Genomic DNA, 22,853 nt, shown 5'->3' with positions numbered 1-22,853 from the left:
ATCCCTTCCTCCCTCTCCCTTTACTCCCAGTTCCATAGAGTTAGGTGCCATAGAGATAAAGGGCTGAGCTTAGAGTCAAGAAGAGCTGAATTCAAATCCAGCCTTTAGACCCTGACTAGCTGTGGGATTGCAGGCCTCTCTCTGCCTCAGTTTCCTCAATGAGGATTATAATTTGTATTTACCAGGGCAACTGGGTGGTACAATGAATAGAGGACCAACCTAGCTGTTTGACCCAAGGCAAGTACTTAATCCCATTTAACTCAAAAAAAGAAAAAATGGTATCTACTTCTCAGGGTTGTTGTGAAGACCAAATAAGAATAATTGTAAAGTGCTAAACCCAGTGCCTGATACATAGTAGGTACTTAATAAATGTTTTGTTTTTTCCTTTCCATCAATCCCAACATCAATGTTCTCTTTCTCTTGAAATTACTTTGTATTTACTGATCTTACTTAAAATGTACTTACATTTTATGAGCCATAGTAGAAGATAAATCTCCTCAATAGAGTGCAAGCTCCTTGAGGACCAGGAATGTTTCATTTTTGCATTTGTATTCCCAGTATCTAGTATTCTGTGCTTTGCACAGAGTAAGTATTTACATTTTTAAAAATAGATTTGAATCTAATTATTAATTATTATTATTAAAATTATATTATAGTCTATATCTACATATGTATATATGCATATATATATATATATATGTGTGTGTGTGTGTGTGTGTGTGTATGTATACACACACACACACACACACAGTCTTATCTCCATGGAGAAGTGTCCCTCATATGCCATATTCTAGCCAAAAATTCTGTTTTATAATTCCAAGAAAGAAAAGGAGACACTCTCTTTATATTCTTTATTTCATTTAATATGAAGAATCTACTATATCAAATATACTATTCAGTTTGAGAGCACCAGATGGAATTTGCCATGAGAATGGTTTCATGCAAGGAGGAAAGATGGAGGGATCTGGGAAGAGGGAGGAACCCTGGATGCTTCTCTTCCCACACTCCCCACCCCCCAACCAAGGTTTTGTGACTATCCAGCTGAAACTGCTCCCTCCATTCTATTGACTGCAGAGTGGCCCCATCACATGCCTACCTGCTGCTTTTGCTCTCTCCCTACCCCAGAAGCTTCTCATTGTTCCCTCTGCCCTCTCCCTCCCACTCCTCGGCTTAGCTGGAATCTGGCTACAAATCCATCCATCTGCCTGGGGTTGGTGGGGCTCACAGTCAGGAGAAGGGCAGGAAGGGATGCTGTCTGTTAGAAGGGTGCCCTCCCTTCTTGACCTCTCTGTTGGTATTTAAGGTTCTCTTTGCCCTTCCTTTCCCTCTTCCCTCAGACACTGGGTCCTGCCTAAACAGGAAAAGAGAGTAGGAAGAAAGGAGGGATGATCCTCCATTTGCCACCTTCCTGCCTGGCTCCGAAAAGGGGAACATTTCATGGCCAGCTGGGTTGCGCATCTGGTATTGAGAAGATATGTGTTCTCTCATCCTACCCTGAGGGGTCCTGCGGGCTGGACTTTCCCTGCCATGAATTCCAAGTCCTTCCTTTCCTCCTTCTGAATGTACCTGTTCAGATCTGCATAGATCTCTCTGTTCAGTCTATCTGTCCCTCTAGTCCCTGACAATGGGATCTTTAAGTCCCCAGCAGCCAGGATTTGGGGAAGGGTGAGGGAAGGGGAAGAGTCCGGGAAAGGCAGGTCTTAGAAGAATTGAGGAGTAGAGGGTCTTCCCATCTCCCTCTACAACCCCACCTCCCACCTGTTTAAGTCCCTCCCCCCTTTCCATCTTGTGTAATTCCTGACAGGAGAAATGGAGCAGAGTATTGCCAAGTCTTCCTGTATGAAGATTGCCCAACCCTTCCTGAATTTGGCAAAGAGTTACTCAACATCCTCCCTGGGGTGGCGGGAAGCCAAATTGGGCCCATATATAGGGGTCCTCAGGCCAGTTCTCTTATTCCAGCCTTGCCTCCCTTCCTGGTTGATCTCATTCCCCATCACCTGCCCAGGCTCACCATCACCCACCCCCACAAAAGGATGGCTGTGAGGCTCTTATGGATGGGGCTTGCCCTGCTTGGGATAGCGCAGGTCCAGGCCCAGGCCCGGCCCCAGATCCCTGCTCCCAGCCTGCACAGAGTCCCTCAGCAGATTAACTTCCTTCCAGAGGAGGTGAGTGGAGCCGAGTAATGGAGTCTGATGTATGATCAGGAGCGGGGAGTGTCAGACTGCTGGGAAAGTCTGTGAAGGGGGTGAGAGGGCAGAGAGAAGAAAGGGGACAGACACTGCCCAGCAGAAGGCAGTGGGTCGTAGGAAGAGAACACTGGTCTCTGAGCTAGCACACCTGGTTTCTAGTCTCAGGGTTGTCTCTAACAGTAGACAGAGTGTCTCTCTTCTCAAGAAGCTGCTAGTCTGATGAGGGAAAGCTCCCATAACCTGGGTCTGATAGGGAGTCCTGATATCACAGACCCTCCACCTCTGAAAATTGCCTTTTTCTATACCTAGAATATTGGACTCAGTCATAAATATTTGCTAAATGAATAAACTTGAGCTGAATTCTGGCCATCAAATACCCAAGCAACAACTCTGTTCAGAATTCTATGCTGGGTGCTCTGTGGCAGATAAAGTTCTGGTCCCTGTCTCCCAAACCCCTAGTGACTCCCTTTTGCCTATCAAGTTAAGTCCAGAGGCCAGACATCCAAAGCTGTCTACAACTCAACACTCTTTGTAGTTTTATTTCACACAATTCCTGTAATACCTAACTCACACGGTTGTTCTGAGAATTGAGATATACTATATATATATATATATATATATATATATATATATATATATATAATACTTTGCAAAGCTTAAAACACTATGTGCCCATAGATCACTGTTGTTATTTTTATTGTTCCAGAAGCAGCAGTAGCTGCATTGAGAGGCAAGTGTTCTGAGTTCAAATCTTGCCTCCAACCCATACTGGCTGTGTGACCCTGGGCAAGTCCACTTAACTCCTTGGTGCTCTGGGTAACTCTCTAAAGCTGTAGAGAAGGTACCAACTCTCAAATGAATGTCTTCATCTAGGGGTACTTTTATCAATGAAATTACAGAACCAGTCCCTATTACTATTGTTATTATTATTAGGATTCCTATCCCAATATTTAATATTTCAGCAAAAATGGGAACTTTTTACATTCTAAACATAAATTGGGCTCACTTATATTTGTGTTTGCTCAGGCTATTTCCTAGTCTTAATCCTTTTTTTTTTTTCACCTGCTGAATTCCTATCCCTTATCTAAAGCCTAAACCCAATGCCATAGCCACCAGGACACCTTCCTTGATCCCCATAGATGGCAATGATCTTCCCCAATCCTATCCCCAGAAGCCAGAGAGCACTTGGGTCTGTAATTCTGATGCATTTATCATGTAATGTTTTATTTCATACCTACCTATGATGACATCATCCTTAGGGTGGGGACCCTTTATATTTTCCCAGTAACTAGCCTGGTATTTTACACATAGAATGTGCTTAAACAATGTTTGTTCTTCTGTACTGCCCTCAGGCAGTCTGTAGTATAGCCTCAGTCTAAGAGAAGTACATAGTCATGATACAAGTGAGAATATATTAAAAGTAATGTATATTAATATTTAATTAATTAATAATAATTATATAATTTATAATAACAATTAATATCAAAATATGAAAAATAATAAAAATATATTTAAAGTAATAACAGGACAAAGGGGGGAAGGGAATAAGCATTTATATAGTGTATACTAGGTACTAAGAGCTTTTTACAAATATCTTATTCGATTCTTACAACAATCCTGAGAAGAAGCTAGCATCCCCATTTTATTTTTTTTTCCGTCATATTTCAACTTTATTACAAAATTATAAAGCACATCTCTGTAACAAAAAAAAAAAAATACACATTTCGGCTTGCTTTAACACCCACTAGAAGTCAGAGAGAATCTCAGTTTCAGCTACTTCAAGCAGCTCAGAAACTTTCAAAAGACTTAAATTTACACAATGTACATGAAGCACTCATTAACAGCTTTTTTCTTAGTTTGGATGCTTCTATACCACTAGACTGTGCACCAGACAGTTTTCTAGAAGTCTCAATCAGAAATCTCAGCAACTGTATCAAAAGTAAAGAAACTGTTGGAAGGGTAATTAGCCATTGCAGTGAAAGTTAAGTACTCCAAGATATGGGGAGGGAAGCAGGAGGTAATTCAGGAGTAAAATCAAATTTCTCACTAAGGTGTCATACATGGTCATAGACTCACCCCCCACCCCCACCCCCAATTCTGTAAAAATAGAAAATTAGCACAAGATTAGGATTTCCCTGGATGGAAAATCACCCACCAAGAAAATGGAGCTAAAGTTATCACGTTCTTCTAATAAACCTGCAAATCAGGAATCTACCCCCGGAGAAACAAACTTATTTCACTTTTACCTGTCTGGTAGGAATCAGACTGAAAATTGGTAGGGCTCTGCTTCATGACCAAGTGGGGAACTGGTTATGCAGGCCTGCCCCCATCCTCAGTTCATCCAGTGGTAGGACCACTTTCAACATGTGGAAAACCTCCTAAGCCCCAAAGCTAGAACACTGTTCCCAATCTCAGAAGAGAAAGAAAGCATAATAAACGGGTAGAGGACCTGTTCCTGCTCTGAGCTTATTTCTAAATGATGATTGATTTGCATACATACTGATTTCACAGTGGAATCACTTGACAACTGAACAGCCCTTTTCAGAAATGCTACGGGCTATAAGCAGTGAAAGACAGTGAAATCTTCAGATTTGAAAAGGATGAAGCTTCTTGAATGGTATCCCCAAGACCTGATCTAACGTCCAAATAAACAAATGAGTACTTAAGCCAACAGTTCCTTCCTGAAATTGTCTCTTCTTTCCAAAGGGAGTTAGAGGAAAGGAAATCATTACAAAATCTGTACCATTATTACCATTCTCCTTAGGAGAGAGCAATTTCACCTCATCTTCCAAAATAGTAGTTTTCCACACTTTATGATTAAAGGGATCAAGCAAGGCTGCACACAGTGGGGGTCTGCTAAGGATGGCCAAGGTTAGTTGTGGCTAAGTTTTGCATAGTTGCTAAGTAACTAGGCACCTGGTTTAGCATCCCCATTTTAAAGCTGAGGAAACTGAGGTGCCAAGGGTCAGAGCTAGTCAGTATCTGAAGGTAGATTTGAACTTGGGTCTTCCTGCTCCAGACCCACTGCATCACTTAGTTGTCTCATACAATGAAAGTACTGAGGTAATTTAGAAAAGAAAACTACTATTCAGCTATTGATTCTGTCCTCATGAGGGTTTGTTAGTTATTTGTGATTGTTGTTTAGTTGTTTTTTAGTCATGTCTGACTCTCTGTGACTCCATTTGAGTTTTTCTTGGCAAAAATACTAGAGTGAGTTTCTATTGTTTGCTTTTTCCTTCTCCAACTCATTTTACAGATGAGTAAACTGAGGTAAACAGATGAAGTGACTTGCCTAGGGTCACACAGTTACTAAGTATCTGAGTCCATTAGTTATCTGCCTGGACAGATCAGCAAGGGTATCATCAATCCTAAAAACCCTCTCCTGAGGAAGTCTCTTTCACTAATAGAGTGGCACCTCATGAGATAATCTATGGAAAGCAGCCTCTATCCTACTCCTGGAAAATCCCAAAAAAGGTAAAAACAGTTCCTTCCCTCAAGGAGTTCACATTCTAATTTGTAGCACGTAAATAACTAGTTATATACTAAAGATGTGCTAAATAGATGAAAGATAATCCCAAAGAGGAGGGAAGGCAGTCTATGGAGGGGAATTAGCCTTAAAGAAAGTCAGGGAAACCAACAGGTGGACTTGAAGAGGAAGAGCATTCCACACATGGTGTTCAGCCAATACAAAGGCATGGAAAATGGAAATGGAGAATTCTCAACATTGCACAACAATGCAACAACAAGATTATGTGATGATCAACTGTGATGGACTTGGCTCTTTCCAACAATGAAGTGACTCAGGCCAATTCCAACAGAGAGCCATCTGCATCCAGAAAGAGAACTATGTGGGTCATAACAGTATTTTCACCTTTCTTGTTTTGTTTGCTTGCTTTTTTTTTTTTCATTTTGATCTGATTTTTCTTGTGCAGCTTGATAAATCTGAAAATATGTTTAGGAAAAAGAGAGAGAGAGAAGAAAAGAGGAAGGGGGGTGGAGAGAGAGAGAGAGAGAGAGAGAGAGAGAATTCTCAGGGTTAAGCTAAGTTTACCCCTTTGAAATTCTTCTGATTCTGAGATTGAAGAGAGAAAGAGAAGGATAGTCAAGCCCAACACTGCAGAGGGGTGAAGGCTGAATACTCTGCCTCCATTCCATCCTGTGCCCTCACCATCACCCCCATAATCGATCTTTCCTACAGTTCCAAGGGACATGGTACGTTGTTGGCCTGTCAGGAAATGCCTTTAGAAGGGCCAACGATGCTCAGTCGAAGATGTATACCACAACCTACGAGCTACAAGGAGACAACAGCTATAAGGTCACCTCTAGATTACTCAGGTAAGATAGGGGCATAGTAATTGATGTGGTAGCTTTGTAATCGGTTCACCCACTGTCCTCAACATTGTGACAAGAGAAAAGATCCAGAATCTCAGTCCATAAACACTGAGGGGATATACAGAAAGAATAAAGGAAAGAAGCAGATTAGGATGGAACTAAAACAGAGAAGTTTCAATGAAGAAATTGAACTTGAAGAAAAGGGGGAAGGGAGAAATAAAAGAATGACTAGGGAAGTTCAGTTGGGAGGGGATTTTTCTGAATCTTAATCTTACAGTTTCATAATAACAAAAACATTTTACACCCAAGTTAGTAAAATTTTCTGTCCACATTAAGAGAAGTTTCTTTGCCTTCATGGGCTATTGAAACTTCCTCAAACAGGAAGTGGGCACTTATGATAAGGAAACAGTTTTCAAGGTGAGGAACTTGTAAATTCTTAGGAAGAAAGCTCAGGATATGTCTTTTAGTTAGGATGGGGTTTATAAAAGAAAATTATGGTTCTGAGATTAAAATAGGGAAGCTTATTTAAAGCTTCCCTCTGGGGAGTTTTTCTTGGGTGGAATCTAGCCCAACTATCTATCCTTTTCTCAGAAGGACCTGAGAAGTTTCAGAATTGAGGAGGAGGAAGTGGTAGTCACTTAGGAGCCCAGCTGAGGTACCAAAGCTTCTTGCAGCTCCAGGGTCCCATTTCCCCCACCCCAGGACCCAAGTGGAGATGGTTCCCTATATGTGATCCAATGCAGGAGGTTCTGACAACAGGTAGAAGTGGTGATTCCAGCACCTGAAGACGGAGAATTTATATGGCACTGCTCCTCATTCATCCATCCTTTCCTCTCAGGGGCGATCGATGTGACACATTTGTGAGGACTTTTGTTCAGAAGGGTCAGCCAGGCCAGTTCACCTTGGGCAACATCGAAAGTGAGTCAAGTGGGAGCTGTTGTGTGGTAGGGTCCAAAGGACAAGCTGTGAGAGCTTTTAACAATGTGATTTGGACCCGCCTAGACTGGGGGGTAAGGTACCAGTTAAGGGAGGGATAATATCACATTCTGACTTCTGGGCTGGGATAGACCCAAGAACCAGCTTCTCGTTCGTAGGACACAGTGGGCAAGTTTCTTACTTTCTCATTCCTTTCTCCCATCCCGCGTCCCATTCCTGTGGGTAGATTATCAATTGCAGGATTACCTAGTGAGAGTGATGAGAACCAACTATAATGAGTATGCCTTGGTGTATTTCAAAAAGACCGTGGATGGCACTGACTACTTCAAGATCACTCTGTATGGTGAGTATCAGTCTCTCCTTCACTTCCCTGCGGAGGAAAGCCCAGAGCCTCCCTCCCCACAGGATTCCTAGCCGGATGATGAAAGCAAAGGAGGAAGAGATCCTGAGCCCCAGTCACTGAGCCCTCCTCTCAGCAGAGAGTGATGATCCAAAAAGGTCTTAGGAGGCTGGGAAGGTGGGCCAAACATGGGATGAAGTGTAAGGGATAAATGTCAGCCCTCCCCTTGGATGACAGCAAAGAGTTCGTGTGAAAAAGATCCGGCAGCTTTTAGTTGATGGCAAACTGTTTGAGCTAACAGGGTCATACATGGCAGCCAAAAAAGTTAATCCAAATCTTAGGCTGCATTAATAGAAGTATTGTGTGCAGAACAAGGGAGGGAACAGTCCCATGGTGCTCTGCACAGATCAGACCACAACTGCAAAGTTATATTCCATTTACATCTAAAGGAGGTCAACCAGGATGCTGATGAGGGGCAAGTCAGGGGACTCCAAACCATGTGATAAGATTGTTTATCCTGGAATAGAGAAGAATGAGAGGGGATGTGATCATTATCTTCAAATACCAGCAGGGTTTTCATGTGGAAGAGAGATTAGATTTGCTCCATTCAGCTCCAGAGAGCACCCAAAGTGTAAACAGGCTGAAAAATCTTTTAGCTCATTCGAAAGGGGTATTTCCTAGAGATGGCCAAAAGTTCAAGGGACTGAGATGGTAAGTAGATAGTCATTGGTTATATTCCAAAAGTTGGATACCTACTTGTCCCAGATGTCAATAAGGAGGTTTTTGTACTTCAGGTAAGGGTTTCACTAAGGGGATCTCTAAGTCTCTTCCAACCTAAGGAATTATTCATATCACTGAGCTGCACCCCAATCTCCCCCAGTCTTATCTTGAGTACTGATCCCAATTTCTGATCCCTGAAGTTTTCTGGTACCCTGGGGACTCCTAGATCCAGCTCATCTCCTCAGAATCCCTGGCACTGTAAGGGAAACACTGAGAGCTCTACTTTCATCCCTGGGCATATTTCATTGGAACGATCCAGTCAGGCCTTAGCCAGAACTCCAGAGAGGGCACTCTCTAGAATGAGTGTCAGAAGAGAGGAACAGGTACAGAAAATAAGTCCCTAGAATGAAGACTCAGGAACCAAACTTGGTTTTTCTCCTGACTATAGGGAGAAGGGAGGATCTGAGACCTGAACTAAAAGACGGCTTCGTAAGATTATCCAAATCAATGGGACTCACTTCTGACAACATTATTTTCCCAGCAAAAGTCGGTAAGAAAAGAAAAACAAAACTAAATTTTTTAAAAAGAGAGGAGAGAAAGAAAAAAGATTTTTAAAGGGGGTATAGTAAAAAGCCAAAAAGAAAGAGAAATACTGGTTCATGGCCTGGTTATTAGCTAGGATAAATACTATTCCCTCCAGAACTCTATTTCCCTTTAGGAGAAGCTGAAGGACTTACTTATGGCCATTTTTAACACCTCTGTTCCTACCCTCCCAGAAGGCCGTTTCCACTCACATTCTAGATCAGATAGGCAAAGGGGAGAGGGCAGACATCTTGGGTGGCCCGTCCCTGCATCTCTCTCCACCACTGACCTATTTCTATTTCTGCTTCCAACAGAAGAGTGCATTCATGTGCAGGCCTGAGCAAGGTGAGTATGAGCCAACCTCAGGGGCTTACCAGAACTCTGTGAGGGAGGGAGCTTTCTGGGGGCCTGGTCTGAGTGGAGTATAAAGACCATTTTTTCCTGCTTCTCTCATGGGAGATACTATCATAGCTTCTTTACTTCTGGGGAGGAAGGGAACAAGATGACAATATTTCTCTGCAATTTCAATGCCTTCCCATTCTCTGCTACTGACTGACTCTATTTGGTGGTTTGATTTTTACTTTTCTTTGTTTCTTTCTCCATTTTCTTACTCTCTTTTATCCGTCTCTTGATTCCCACATTCTCTTGTCTCTCCCTAGTCTATCTTTTTGTTTCTCGCTCCTCATTTTCTGTTTTTTTCTGTCTCTTTGTGTATGTCTATCTTTCTCCATCTATCTTTTCTGTTTCTACCTCTCCTCATTCTGTGTTTCTCTAGCTCCCTCTTCATTCTTCCCTTCTCCTGTCCCCTTCTCTGCTGCCCTTCCCTTTCTCTCCTCTACTCTTCTTGCTCTCATCTCTGTCTCCTCGTCCCTGTCCCTGTCTCTCTCCACTTCCCCTTCATCCCTCCATCCCTTTGTCTGTCCAGGTGATCCAGGTACCATATCTCCCCCAGGTCCAAGTACTGAAAAAACTTCACCTATCCACTCTTGATCCTGACATTCTAAGATGCACAACCCTCACTTCTTATCCTCATCTCCCAACAGACAACTGGAGACACGTCTTCATCCAGCCTCTGACTGATTCCACAACCTGAGATCCCCCTCATCTATTCCTCTTGAAATGTAGTGGAAGAATAAAAAGTGTCAAGTACCAATGAGTCTGTTTTCATGACCTTCGGGTCAATTGAGTAGGGAAAAGCTGGTGACAGCAGAAGGGAGGGAACATGTGGTCATATGTCCTAAGGCAGGACCATGCAATCTTTAAGTAGCTAGTCCACAACCCTCTCACTTTACAGGTAGTCTCAGAGAAAAGTGGTTTATTCAAAGTCACAGAGGGAATAAGTATTAGACTCTCTATACTGCACAGATCCCATGAATGGGGCTTTCCAAGCTTCATTGCATTGTTAGTAGGGTGAGCAGATGGGCCAAGCAATTGCTCTTTCTCTACCCTAAAAATGCCAACTTAAAGTGACCACTTTGTATATCCTAGTGTTGTCGAAGGAATAGTGGACAGAGAGCTGGTACAGAGACAAAAAGCACTATCTAGAAGCAGGTGCCTAGAAGGGAAGAAGACAAGACAATTTCGACTCCTGATTCAAATTTGGGTTTAAAATCAGTGTCTGAGCCTCAGTTTTTTCATTTGTAAAATGGGAATAAAAATATCTTTAACACTAATTTCACAAGAATATTGTGATGTTCACTTGAGATGAATATAAAGAGCTTTGCAACCTTAAAAGAGTTGTATAAGTGAAAATTGTCATTATTATTCAAGACTCTGTTGCATCCCCTCCTGTCACAAATATTTGTGTGCCTACTAGGCGACATTTGGAACTCAGGTGGTTTTCATTGACATTCAAGCAGGAAGAAAATACACTTAGATGAGGACAGAATATAGCCATTAAAGCCAGGTATGGTTAGACAGTGATACAAATCTTTTAATTAGATAGGTGGGTGGATAAATGAATAAATATTTAAATTTTCTGTAAAAGAGGATATGTCTAAATTAATAACATGGATTGTGGATAGAAGAAGGCAGTGACATAAGGGTGGGGTGACCAAGAGATCAATCAAGCTGTTCTTGTGGTAAGTAGGATTCTGAACCCTCTTTCCTTTTCTGAATCTTAGAGTCATGGAGATACGGAAATATATTTAGAAAAATTGTCCTTGTTTAACATATATTGGATTATTTACTGACTAGGAGAGGAGAAATGTGGGGAAGGAGAGAAAAAATTTGGAGCACAGGATTTTGCAGGGGTGAGTGTTGAAAACTATCTTTGCATGTACTTGGAAAAAGAAAAAAAAGAAAGAATTGTGTTGGAGAAAAGTACTGGAAGTGTGGATATGAAACTTGGATTTGAACCCAACTCTCTCCTATTTGCTTCTGTCTGTGTAACTTTAGGTAAATCATTTAATTTCTCTATCTTTAAAATGGAAGAAGTGAATTAGAAGACCACTGATATTCTTTCAATCTGCAGAGCTATGAACCTGAAACTGCTCATTTAATAATTTGATTTCACTCAGCTCAGCCTGAAGATTAAACTCTGGCTTTGAAGGGATTTTAGATTTAATTAATTAACCAACACTAAGTACCATCTATGTGCCTATCCACATAGATGCCCAATTTAAAGTTAGAAAAAACTTTTGAAGTCCTCATTGGACAATCCCATCATTTTACAGATATGTGGCTAAACTCAAAATCAGGTGATCAATAGATAAATGAAAAAACTGAGATTTTAAATTCTCTTCTGACATCAAGTCCAACAGTCTTTCCACTGCTTTAATGGAGCATCTTAGTTATTAAGGGAATCTCCCACACAAGCTGTGGAATTTTCTTTCACCCAGGTATGGTACCCGGAATATGATTGATGTGATCCCAACCTAAAGAGCTCAGAAAGGTCTTGTGTTCTTCCGAGCAAGTTAAAGGCCCCACTTGTGACACCCAGGGATAAAATCAGACTTGGGGCTCAAACCAAGCTTCCCAAAGAAAGGTGGAACTTAGTTGTTAACAATTCACTTACCAAGACCATCCCCAAAGGCTCCTTCTCTTTCAGTTCCTTTCTCTATTTTAGAATAGAATCTCAGTGTTGTAGGGTCTGCTCTAGACTAGAACCTAGGAAGGAACTGGTTCCTGGGTCATTTTCTTCCAGGAAACGGGGCTTTGCTAAAAAGGTATTACTGTGTTCAATTGTACCAGACTCTTCAACCCTTTTTTGAGGATTTCTTGGCAAAGACACTGGATTGCTTTGCCATTTCCTTCTCAGTATTTCCATTTATCACCTAACCTTGAGTTTCACCACATATTTCTTCATCTGTAAAATGATGGGATTGTCCAATGAGGGCCATTAAAGTTCTTTCCAACTTTAAAGAATCTATGTGGGAAGGCACATAGCTGGTACTTAGTGTTGGTTAATTGATAAAATCTAAAATTCCCTCGAATTTTACAACTTAATCTTCAGGCTGAGCTGAGTGAAATCAAGTTATTAAATGAGCAGTTTCAGGTTTATAGTCCTGGAGATTGAAAGTTAAGTGATTTGTTTAGGGTTACACAGTTAGGGGCTATCTGAGGTCTAAGGTGAACTCAGGTATTTCTGACTGCAGACGCAGCCCTTGTCCTCCTACCCACCTCCAATAATAAGGACATGATGTGACAGCAGTGAATGGGGTTACCGAGGCATGGGATGAAGGAAGAGCCTGAGACACTTTGTCCCTTGACCTCCTGGGCAAGGTCAAATACTGGAGCCAGAACCCACTCCACCAATACACACAGTCTGTTTTAGCTACTTTGGCTGGGCTGGATTTTTACCCCTGGAGCAGTGAATACAGACAGACAAGGGGTGGAGTTTCTTTGCTTTGGCTGAAAGGCAGAACATTCCCCAGTTTCTACATCTGGGCCTGCTGTGCCCTGCAGGACCCAAACCCATAAACAAATTGAAGGATTAGGGAGTCTTCCTGTCTCTGATGCTGCTGGGTTAAAGGTAGGGGGTCTGGGGAGGGCAGAGATGGATATCAAGTGACTGAACTGCCAGATTTAATTTAGGAAAGAAATGCCCTAAATCTATAGGGCTGGCTTGTAGGGCTAAACAAGTAATAGATGGAAAATATCTCCTCCCTTTCCCTACCCCCACTCCCTCTTATATCTTGGTGCCTGAGGATGTTCCTAAAATTTAACATTCCTTGGAGTTATCCCAGAGCAGATTTACATCCCAAAAAGGCAATGAGGAGAAAATTATTATTTTAAAATTTTTTTAATTAAATTATTTTTTAATTTTATGATTATTTTTATTTTTTCAGACTTCCTGAGCTCCACAATATCAACATCTTCTGAATTATCTAAGGATCCTAGAATCATAAATTCAGAGCTATAAGGGACCTTAGAAATCATATAGTCCAAGAGTTTTTAACTTAAGAAGGAAAAAAACGACCACATATTCATTAAGTACCTGCTGTGTGCCAGACACCACAGTACACTTTACAAATATTATTTCATTTGATCCTAACAACAAACCTGGGAAGTAGATGTTATTATTGCTTTTGTCTTATAGTTGTGGAAACGGAGGCAAGAATTTAAGTGAATTGCCTAGGACCTTATAGCTAGTGTCTTAGCTTAAATTTGAACTGAAGCAGGTGGATAGGGTGCTAGGCCTGCAGTCAAGAAAACCTGATTTTAAATCCAGCCTCAGATACTTACTAGCTGTTTGACAATGGGCAAGTCATTTGACCTCTTTGCCTCAATTCACCAGAAAAGGAAATGGCAAACCACTCCAGTATCTTTGTCAAAAGAACCTCAAAGAGAATTAGGAAGAGTTGGACACAATGGAACAACTTCTAGATCCAGTTCTATTCATTGAACTACCCTAATTCCTTCTGATTGGGGTTCACAGACCTGGTTTATGGACAGCTTTAAGAGATCTATGAACTTGGTGAGAAAAAAAAAAGTATCTTTATTTTTACTTTTAACTGAAATTTATCATTTCTTTCAATTATTTAAAAATTTTTCTGAACCACTACTATATCTGTATCCCAAAGAGATTTTTTAAAAAGAGGAAAGGACCTATCTGCACAAAAATGCTTAAAGCAGTTCTTTTTGTAGTTGGCAAAGAATTGGACATTGAGAACATGTCCACCAATTGAGAAAGAACTGAAGAAGTTGTATATGTTGTAATGGAATATTACTATGCTACAACTTATGATGACCAGGCTGATGTCAGAAAAAGCTGGGAAAACTTACATCAACTGATGCAAAGTGAATTGAGCAGAACTAGAAGAACATGGTACATAGTAACAGCAACATTGAATGATAGTCAACTGTGAATAACTTAGCTGTTCTCAGCAATACAAGGCTCCAATACAACTCCAAAGGATCATTATGAAAAATGCTAATTGCCTATAGAAAAAGAACTGATAGAAGCTGAAACCAGATTGAAGCATATTATTTTTTACTTCCTGTATTTTTTTCATGTTTTTTTCTTTTGGGTCTATATCTTCTTTCATAACATGACCAATATGATATGTTTTATATGATTGAACATATATAAACTATATCACATTGCTTATATCTCAAGAAGAAGGAGGGGAGAAAGGGAGAAAAATTTGGAACTCAAAATCTTATAAAAAATGATTGTTAAAAACCATTCTTACTCATAATTAGAAAAATATAATTTACATAAAATAAAATGAATTTTAAAATTATCTTTATACTTAAGTAGGGAAAAATAAAATATTATTTTTTAAAAATATGATTCTGAGTAGGGAGACCATGGTTATCACCAGATTGCTAAATTAATCCATGACACAAAAAATGTTAAGAGCCAAAAATTCATTCCAAAGCCCTTACTTTTAATATAAGAAAACTCAGGTAAAGGGAAGTCAATGACTTGCTTAGAGTCATATAGCTATCAGGTGTCTGCAAGAGTATTCTGTCCACTCTATTGCCTAAGGGGCCGAGAATCCAAAGCCCTCCCTCTACAGATCCAGAGAATTCTTCTTAAGCATCATGGAACCTGCAAATAGATGCAGTTTCTACTTTGTAGGAGAATACAGATTGGTGGGAGAAAGGAGGGGAAGAAGATGGAATAGTAGGGTAGTGGATAGACCTCTGGGCCTGGAATCATAGGACCTGAGTTCAAATCTGACCTCAGATATTCACTTGTGGGTGTGATGACTTAACCTCTATTTACAAGAAGGAAATGTTAAACCACACCAGGATTTTTACCAGAAAACTACATGGATAGCACTTATTTCCCAGAGTAATCATGAGGATCAAACGAGATGATAATTATAAAGTTCTTAGCACAGTGGCTGACACATAGTAAATGCTATATTAATATCAGCTATTAATAGTAGTAATATTAGTATATAATGATATTTATAATATATAAGTAATATTAGCATATAATGATTCCACTGTGGAATCATTCACTAAATATTTAGTGAATTCAAAATAAAAAACTAGTCATGGAAATCTTAAAAGAGGTGAATCTTGAGCTGAGCTTAGGAAAAGATGTAAGAATTAGAGAGAGCTTTCTAGTTTTAGATCTATGACTCATACATATCCAAAAAGACAGGGAAAGTAGGTGCAAATAAAAGGAAATGTATGAATAAATAAAAGAAGGCAAAAATGAGTCTGTGTGACATGTGCAAAAATGTTTGTAGCAATCCCTTTTGCAGTGGCCAGAAACTGGAAACTAAGTGGATGCCCATCAGTTGGGGAATGGCTGAATAAGTTATGTATAGTGTATGAATGTTATGGAATATTATTGTTTTATAAAAAATAATCAGCACGAGTGAAATGAGCAGGACCAGGAGATCATTATATACTTCAACAACAATACTATATGATGACCAGTTCTGATGGACCAGGCCATCCTCAGCAACGAGATCAACCAAATCATTTCTAATGGAGCAGTAATGAACTGAACTAGCTACGCCCAGAAAAAGAACTGTGGGAGATGACTAAAAACTATTACATTGAATTCCCAATCCCTATATTTATGCCCACCTGCATTTTTGATTTCCTTCACAAGCTAATTGTACAATATTTCAGAGTCTGATTCTTTTTGTACAGCAAAATAACGTTTTGGTCATGTATACTTATTGTGTATCTAAGTTATATTTTAATATATTTAACATCTACTGGTCACCCTGCCATCTAGGGGAGGGGGTGGGGGGGGTAAGAGGTGAAAAATTGGAACAAGAGGTTTGGCAATTGTTAATGCTGTAAAGTTACCCATGTATATATCCTGTAAATAAAAGGCTATTAAATTAAAAAAAAATAATAATCAGCACAATGATTTCAGAAAAGCCTGGAGAGACTTACATGAACTGATGCTAAATGAAGTGAGTAGAACCAAAAGAAAAACAAGATTGTGTGATGATCAATGATGGATGTGGCTCTTTTCAATAATGAGATGATTCAAGTCAATTCCAACAGCCTTGTGAGGAAGAGAGCCATCTGCATCCACAAAGAGGACTTTGGGAACTGAATGTGCATCACAACATAATATTTTCACAGTTTTTGTTGTTGTTGTAGTTGTTTGCTGGCTTTTTTTTCTTCCTCTTTTTTTTTCTTTTTGATCTGATTTTTCTTGCTTAGCATGATAAATATGGAAATATGTTTAAAAGATTTATACATGTTTACTTTATTTTGTATTACTTGCTGTTTAGGAGAGGGGAAAAGGAAGAAGGGAGAAAAATATGGAACACAAGGTTTTGCAAGGGTGAATGCTGAAAATTATCTTTGCATGTATTTTGAAAAATAAAAAGTTATTATAAAAGGGAATCTCTACCCATGTGGACAGAGCTCCCTTGTTAGCAAACTTCTCTGGTTCCTTAAAAAAAAAAAAAAAAAAAAAAAAAGAGTCTGTGTGAGAATCAGGGAAGATTAGCCTAAATAGAATGGAATAGTAGAAAGTAAATCTGGATAGGTAGGTGGGGCCTTGAATACCAGAATATAAAGTGTTGGGCTTGATATAAAGCAATAGAGAATCATTACTTAAGCAAAGAAAGAATATAAGAAAACATTATTTCAGAAAGATGAATTTGGCAGCAGTAGCAGCAGGTGCAGAATGGATTGATTGTAAGGGAAGACCACGAGGCAATGTTTGAAGAAATCCTGCAGCGAGGTAATGAGCATCTGAGTGAGATTAGTATCTGAAGCAATGGAAAGAAGAAATGAATCCAGAAAGTAAAAGACCAAGGGGAGTCAGAAAATTCAAGGCCACAAATCTTTCTTAGAGCAGTAGGAAAAGTTACTGGAGGAATGAAGGATTTGGGAAGGAGGATGTGGTATTCAATTTCCAACATTTTGAGGAGAGCAGAAGGAAGTTTAGAAAGGGAAATAAATGAATGGAGCAATTTTGTTACTACCATATTTAATTTTAAAACAGCATAAAGACAACTGTGATGGACTTGGTGCTTTTCAACAATAAAGTGATTCAGGCCAATTTCAATAGACTTGTGATGAAGAGAGCCATCTGCATGCAGAAATAGGACTATGGGGACTGAATGTGCATCACAACATAGTATTTTCACCTTTTTGTTGTTTGCTTGCTTTTTTTCTTTCTCATTTTTTTCCTTTTTTGATCTGATTTTTCTTGTGCATCATGATAAATGAGGAAATAGAATTGTATATGTTTAACCTATATTGGATTACTTGCTATTGAGGAGGGGGGAAGAGAGGAAGAAAAATTTGAAACACAAAGTTTTGCAAGAGTGAATGTTGAAAATTATCTTTGCATGTATTTTGGAAATAAAAAGCTATTATTAGAAACATAAAAAACCCATTAAATAATATATGGGACAGTTAGATGGTATAGTGGATAGAGCATCAGCCCTGGAGTCAGTTAGACACCTAACACTGACTGTGTGACTCTGGGTAAGTCACTTAACCTTTCCACAAGAAGGAAATGGCAAACCACTATATTATCTTTGCTAGGAAAACCCCAAGGACAGTTGGTCCTTGAAGAGTCAGGTATGATTAATAGACTGAACAACAACACCGCCATATAACAAGTATCTTACTTAGTAAAGTAACTGTGAAATAGCAACAAACAGGAACTTTAGTCAAATCAAATTCAGCAGATCCTTATTAAGTAGCTCTAAGGTTCTTTCAGATAAAAATCCTCTGATTTAGAGTTGGAATCTGTTGCATAAAAAGACTGAATTCTGTCATCTTTGCAGAACTGCAATTAGCAATCCTGGGGTCTAAGGCAAGCTTCACAAAGCACCAGAAAAAAAAAAAAAGCAGCAGGAAATACCCTCAAATCAATTTTTCAGACAAATCCTGTCAGAACCTGGAGGACACTGGAACATTACTTTTTTGGGGGAATCAAAGACCTTGGGCAATCTCAAGGCTCTCATTGCTACTTGGTCTCAGTTGAGGAAAAGAGTGCAGTGTAACAGACCCAGATTAGGAAGGATATAGAAGAGAAGAGGAGGAGAAAAGCAAACCATCTGTTTGCTTCCTATTATTCTTACACATTCAGCTGTTTCTTCCTTGTTTAAGGAATTCAAGTGCTATCATCACCCCACTAAGTTTCAGTGCTCTGGGACAAAGCCCAGAGTCTCTGACCTTAGTTATGGCACTGTATCTTTGAACACAGGATGAAGAACAAGAATCCTATGCCTATGCTTCTTGCTAAGAGCTCCTTATCTAGCTGCTGGTCACAGATATTGGTAGCACAGTTTTGCCAACCTGAAGGAAAATGTCCTGACTTTTCTTTGATGGCAGGTTTCCATCCTGCTGCAAAGCAAGGAACTGTGGCAAGACCTACATTGTGTGAATTCATGGGGTTCAGCAAAAGTCAAGTTTGTTGGGAATAAGTATAGTGTTGTATGATGCTTAAAAGTTATCTGCTAACATGACAAACATAGAAATATGTTTAAAGGATTGCACATATTTAATCTACATCTTACTTGCTATTTTGGGAAGAGGGGAAGTAAGAGAGGAAGGGAGAAAAAAATTGACGTACAAAACCTTAACAAAAACGAATGTTAAAAACTGTCTTTATATGTATTTTGAACAATAAAATACTGAAGGAAAAAAAATTCTGCTAAGATTGGAAAATATTTTAAGTTCATAGAAACTGAGTGGGCAGCAGATTAAATCCCAAGCCCGAGCCTGGCAGGGCCCTTTGGTCCTCGGGCCAAAGGCTGATTGGGGGCTGTTGGGCTTTATCCCTGGCAGGCTGACAGCTTTGTCATGCTTCACCATCCAGCAGGACACCAGCCTCCCACGCTGGGCCGCTTTGGTCTGATAACTTGGTAATGAATTGAATTCGGTGGACCTCATATCTTAAAAGATTCATAAACTTTAAACGGCTCCAGAGCTTAATGAAGGAAGGAGAAAGCTCAGACTGTCTTTGTGCATCATAGCTGACCCATAAAGGTCTCGGTGTGCTGAACCATATCTCTGATGTACCTAGCACTGAGTAGGAGTCCTGCCTCGTGGTCTTCTCAGAGACCTGTGTCCTCAGGGAAGAGGAGCAATTGCTCGGGGAACTGCAGAGAGCTGACGGCTTTGGTGCTGGACTGGACCGCTTAGTGTAGGGAGCAGTATGGAAAGCATCATCCGGGATTGGGGCCACAGAGCTTTTCTTCAGCATCCCGAGCTGGTCCTGGACCTAACATAGCATGCTTATTTTAAGCCAAACTCCTGCTCTCTTGGAGCAAAAACAGTATTGGATTTGGGGCAGAAAAGTCTAGTTTCAAATTGTGGCTCTGCTATTAACTGCTAGACAAGTCAGTTCCCATTCACATTCATTGTTTGGAAACAATTTATGTTTCCAAAGCCTATGGGAGAAAGTCTTAGTTGGTAGGAGCTAAAAAATATAATTGATAAATGGGTCAAATGGATTTTAGGGGGACCTCCCCAGAAGTGGCCTTGAGGTATCCTGGGATCTTAAGGTGATACCCAGGTATATCTCCCCTATGACTAAATTTGTCTTTAAATATTGAGTTGAAATGAGATGATTAAGGCTAGTTCCAATGGTCTTGTGATGAACAGAGTCATCCCACAGAGAGGACCGTGGGAACTGAGTGGACCACAATATAGTATTTTCACTCTTTTTGTTATTGTTTGCATTTTGTTTTCTTTCTAATTTTTTTCTTTTTGATCTGATTTTTCTTATGCAGCATGATATTTGTGGAAATATGTATAGAAGAATTGCACATGTTTAACATATATATTGGATCACTTGCCATCTATGGAAGAGGGTGAAGGAAGAGAGGAGTACAAGGTTTTTTTTTTTGCAAGGGTGAATGTTGAAAACTATCCATGATATGTTTTGAAAATAAAAAACTTTACTAAAAAAAATTTTTTTAAAGCTAAAAATAGGGTTGAAGGAGTTTTCTGCTGGGGCATAGCTGTCATTCAAGCATCCTCTCTTAGGAACATTACCTTCAAAGCTACCCTAACAATCCAGAAACTTTCCCCACCTTCTGCATGAGGGCATATGTTTGGTGAGGGCACAGGTAATTTCTTTTTAGATGGCATGCTTATGGACTTGGTGGATGATACAAAACTGGGAGAGAGGACTTATCTGATGGAAGACAAGAAGCAAAGTGACCATCACAATTTAGAATCAATGTCAACAAGGAAGCTATTAAGCATTTACTACAGGCCAGGACCTAAGAATAGCATCTAATATTTATTTAACATGTTAAGATTTACAAAGCACTTTACATTTATTAAGTCATTTTGATTGTCAAACCAACCCTGTGAGGAAGATACTATTTTTATCCCCATTTACAAATGAGGAAACTGAGGTAGAAAAAAGTCAATTCACCACCATCACATGGCCAGTAGGTACTGAGGGAGTATTTGAATTCACATCTTGCTGATTTCTTGTCTAGCAATCTATCCTCTCCCCACCACCCAGCTGCCCCTGGGAGAGAGTCTCTGCCCTCAACAAAAATCTTATATCTTATGATTGATGGGTCAAGTTTAATGGACTGAGATGTAATGGAAATAAACTCAGAATCTCAGACTTGCAACTGAAGAAACCATCATCAGATGGGGCTAGTGTGGATAGACAGCAGTGCATTTCACAGGAAATGGTACCAAACAGGTCAGGGATTTTAGTGGGCTACAACAAGCTCTAGGAGGATCAATGATGACACAGGGTGGAGAGTCAATTCATTCCTCAGCGCATTGAGCCAAGTAGAGTGTTTAGAAAATGTGAATTATTGTTATTTGGAAGTTCCAGGGAATAAGTGAAAAGGAGAATTGCTTAAATTTTCCCATTCATATTTTTCCCTACATGTAGCAGCAATGTTATTAATTGCTTTATTAATTTACCAATTTTATGGTAAGCTAAAGCAGGTAAGTGACAGTGGATAGAGCACTGGGCTTGGAATCAAGAAATCTCATCCTACTCAGTTCAAATCTAGCCTTAGACATTCATTAGTTGTGTGACCCCAGGTAAGTCACTTAACCCTATTTGCCTCAGTTTCCTTATCTGTAAAAAAGAACAGAAGGAAATAATGGCAAACTACATCAGTATCTTTGCCAAGAAAACCACAAATGGGGTCACAAAGAGACACAACTGAACAACTAAATGGTACCTAACACAGAGCCTGATAAATAGTTGTCATTTACAAATATGGAAATATGTTTGGAAGACTTACACATGTTTAATCTATGTCCGGTTGTTTGCTGTCTTAGGAACAGGAAAAAGAGAGAGAAGGAGAAAATTTGGAATACAAGGTTTTGCAAAGGTGAATGTTGAAAACTATTTTTGCATGTATTTGGAAAAATAAAATGCTACAAAAAATCTTTTAAAAAATAGTTGCAATTTAACAATGCTTGGTGAAATCAAAACTGAATGTTGGAGTAGGTAATGAGAAAACCAAATTATCACTCTTTGTAGATGATATGATGGTATACTTAGAGAACCCCAGAAATTCTACTAAAAAGCTATTAGAAATAATCTATAACTTTAGCAAAGTTGCAGGATACAAAATAAATCCACATTAATCCTCAGCATTTTTATACATCACCAACAAAATCCAATAGCAAGAGATACAAAGAGAAATTCCATTTAAAATAACTGTCGATAGTATAAAATATTTGGAGATCCATCTACCCAAAGAAAGTCAGGAAATATATGAGCAAAACTACAAAACACTTTCCACATGAAATAAAGTCAGATCTAAACAATTGGAAAATATTAAGTGCTCTTGGATAGGCCGAGCGAATATAATAAAGATGACAATACTCCCTAAACTAATCTATTTATTTAGTGCTATATCAATCAGACTCCCAAGGAACTATTTTAATGATCTAGAAAAAAATAACAAAATTCATCTGGAAGAACAAAAGGTGAAGAATTTCAAGGGAACTAATGAAAAAAAAAAAAAAAATCAAATGAAAGTGGTCTAGCTGTACCAGATCTAAAACTATATTATAAAGCAGCAGTCACCAAAACCATTTGGTATTGGTTAACAAACAGACTAGTTGATCAGTGGAATAGGTTGATTCACAGGACAAAATAATCAATAATTATAGCAATCTAGTGTTTGACAAACCCAAAGATCCCAACTTTTGGGATAAGAATTCACTATTTGACAAAAACTGCTGGGAAACCTGAAAATAGTATGGCAGAAACTAGGCATGGACCCACACTTAACACCGTATACCAAGATAAAATCAAAATGGGTCCATGATTTAGGCATAAAGAACCAGATTAGAAATAAATTATAAGAACATAGGATCATTTACCTCTCAGACTTGTGGAAGAGGAAGGAATTTGCGACCAA

The 22,853-nt window shown here is 39.4% G+C and overlaps 1 protein-coding gene across 2 annotated transcripts; it reads left to right on the top strand.

The window, feature by feature from the left end:
- The first annotated feature begins 1,939 nt into the window (after positions 1–1,939).
- Positions 1,940–10,252, top strand: LOC100913205 (neutrophil gelatinase-associated lipocalin). Of its 2 annotated transcripts, none has more exons than XM_003757508.4 (7): positions 1,940–2,165; positions 6,388–6,524; positions 7,360–7,439; positions 7,684–7,800; positions 8,966–9,067; positions 9,414–9,444; positions 10,143–10,252. In XM_003757508.4, the coding sequence occupies exons 1-6, from the start codon at positions 2,034–2,036 to the stop codon at positions 9,437–9,439; spliced, it is 594 nt and encodes a 197-aa protein (XP_003757556.1). In that variant the 5' UTR covers positions 1,940–2,033; the 3' UTR covers positions 9,440–9,444; positions 10,143–10,252. The 2 variants fall into 2 exon arrangements, with proteins under 2 accessions (XP_003757556.1, XP_012409515.1); XM_012554061.3 differs by having other exon boundaries at positions 1,952–2,165; positions 10,052–10,252.
- The last annotated feature ends 12,601 nt before the right edge of the window (positions 10,253–22,853 follow it).

Source organism: Sarcophilus harrisii, chromosome 2, assembly GCF_902635505.1.
Source record: "Sarcophilus harrisii chromosome 2, mSarHar1.11, whole genome shotgun sequence".
NCBI lineage: Eukaryota > Metazoa > Chordata > Mammalia > Dasyuromorphia > Dasyuridae > Sarcophilus > Sarcophilus harrisii.
Note: the sequence above shows the minus strand (reverse complement) of the source record. Positions and strands in the feature narration are given on the sequence as shown.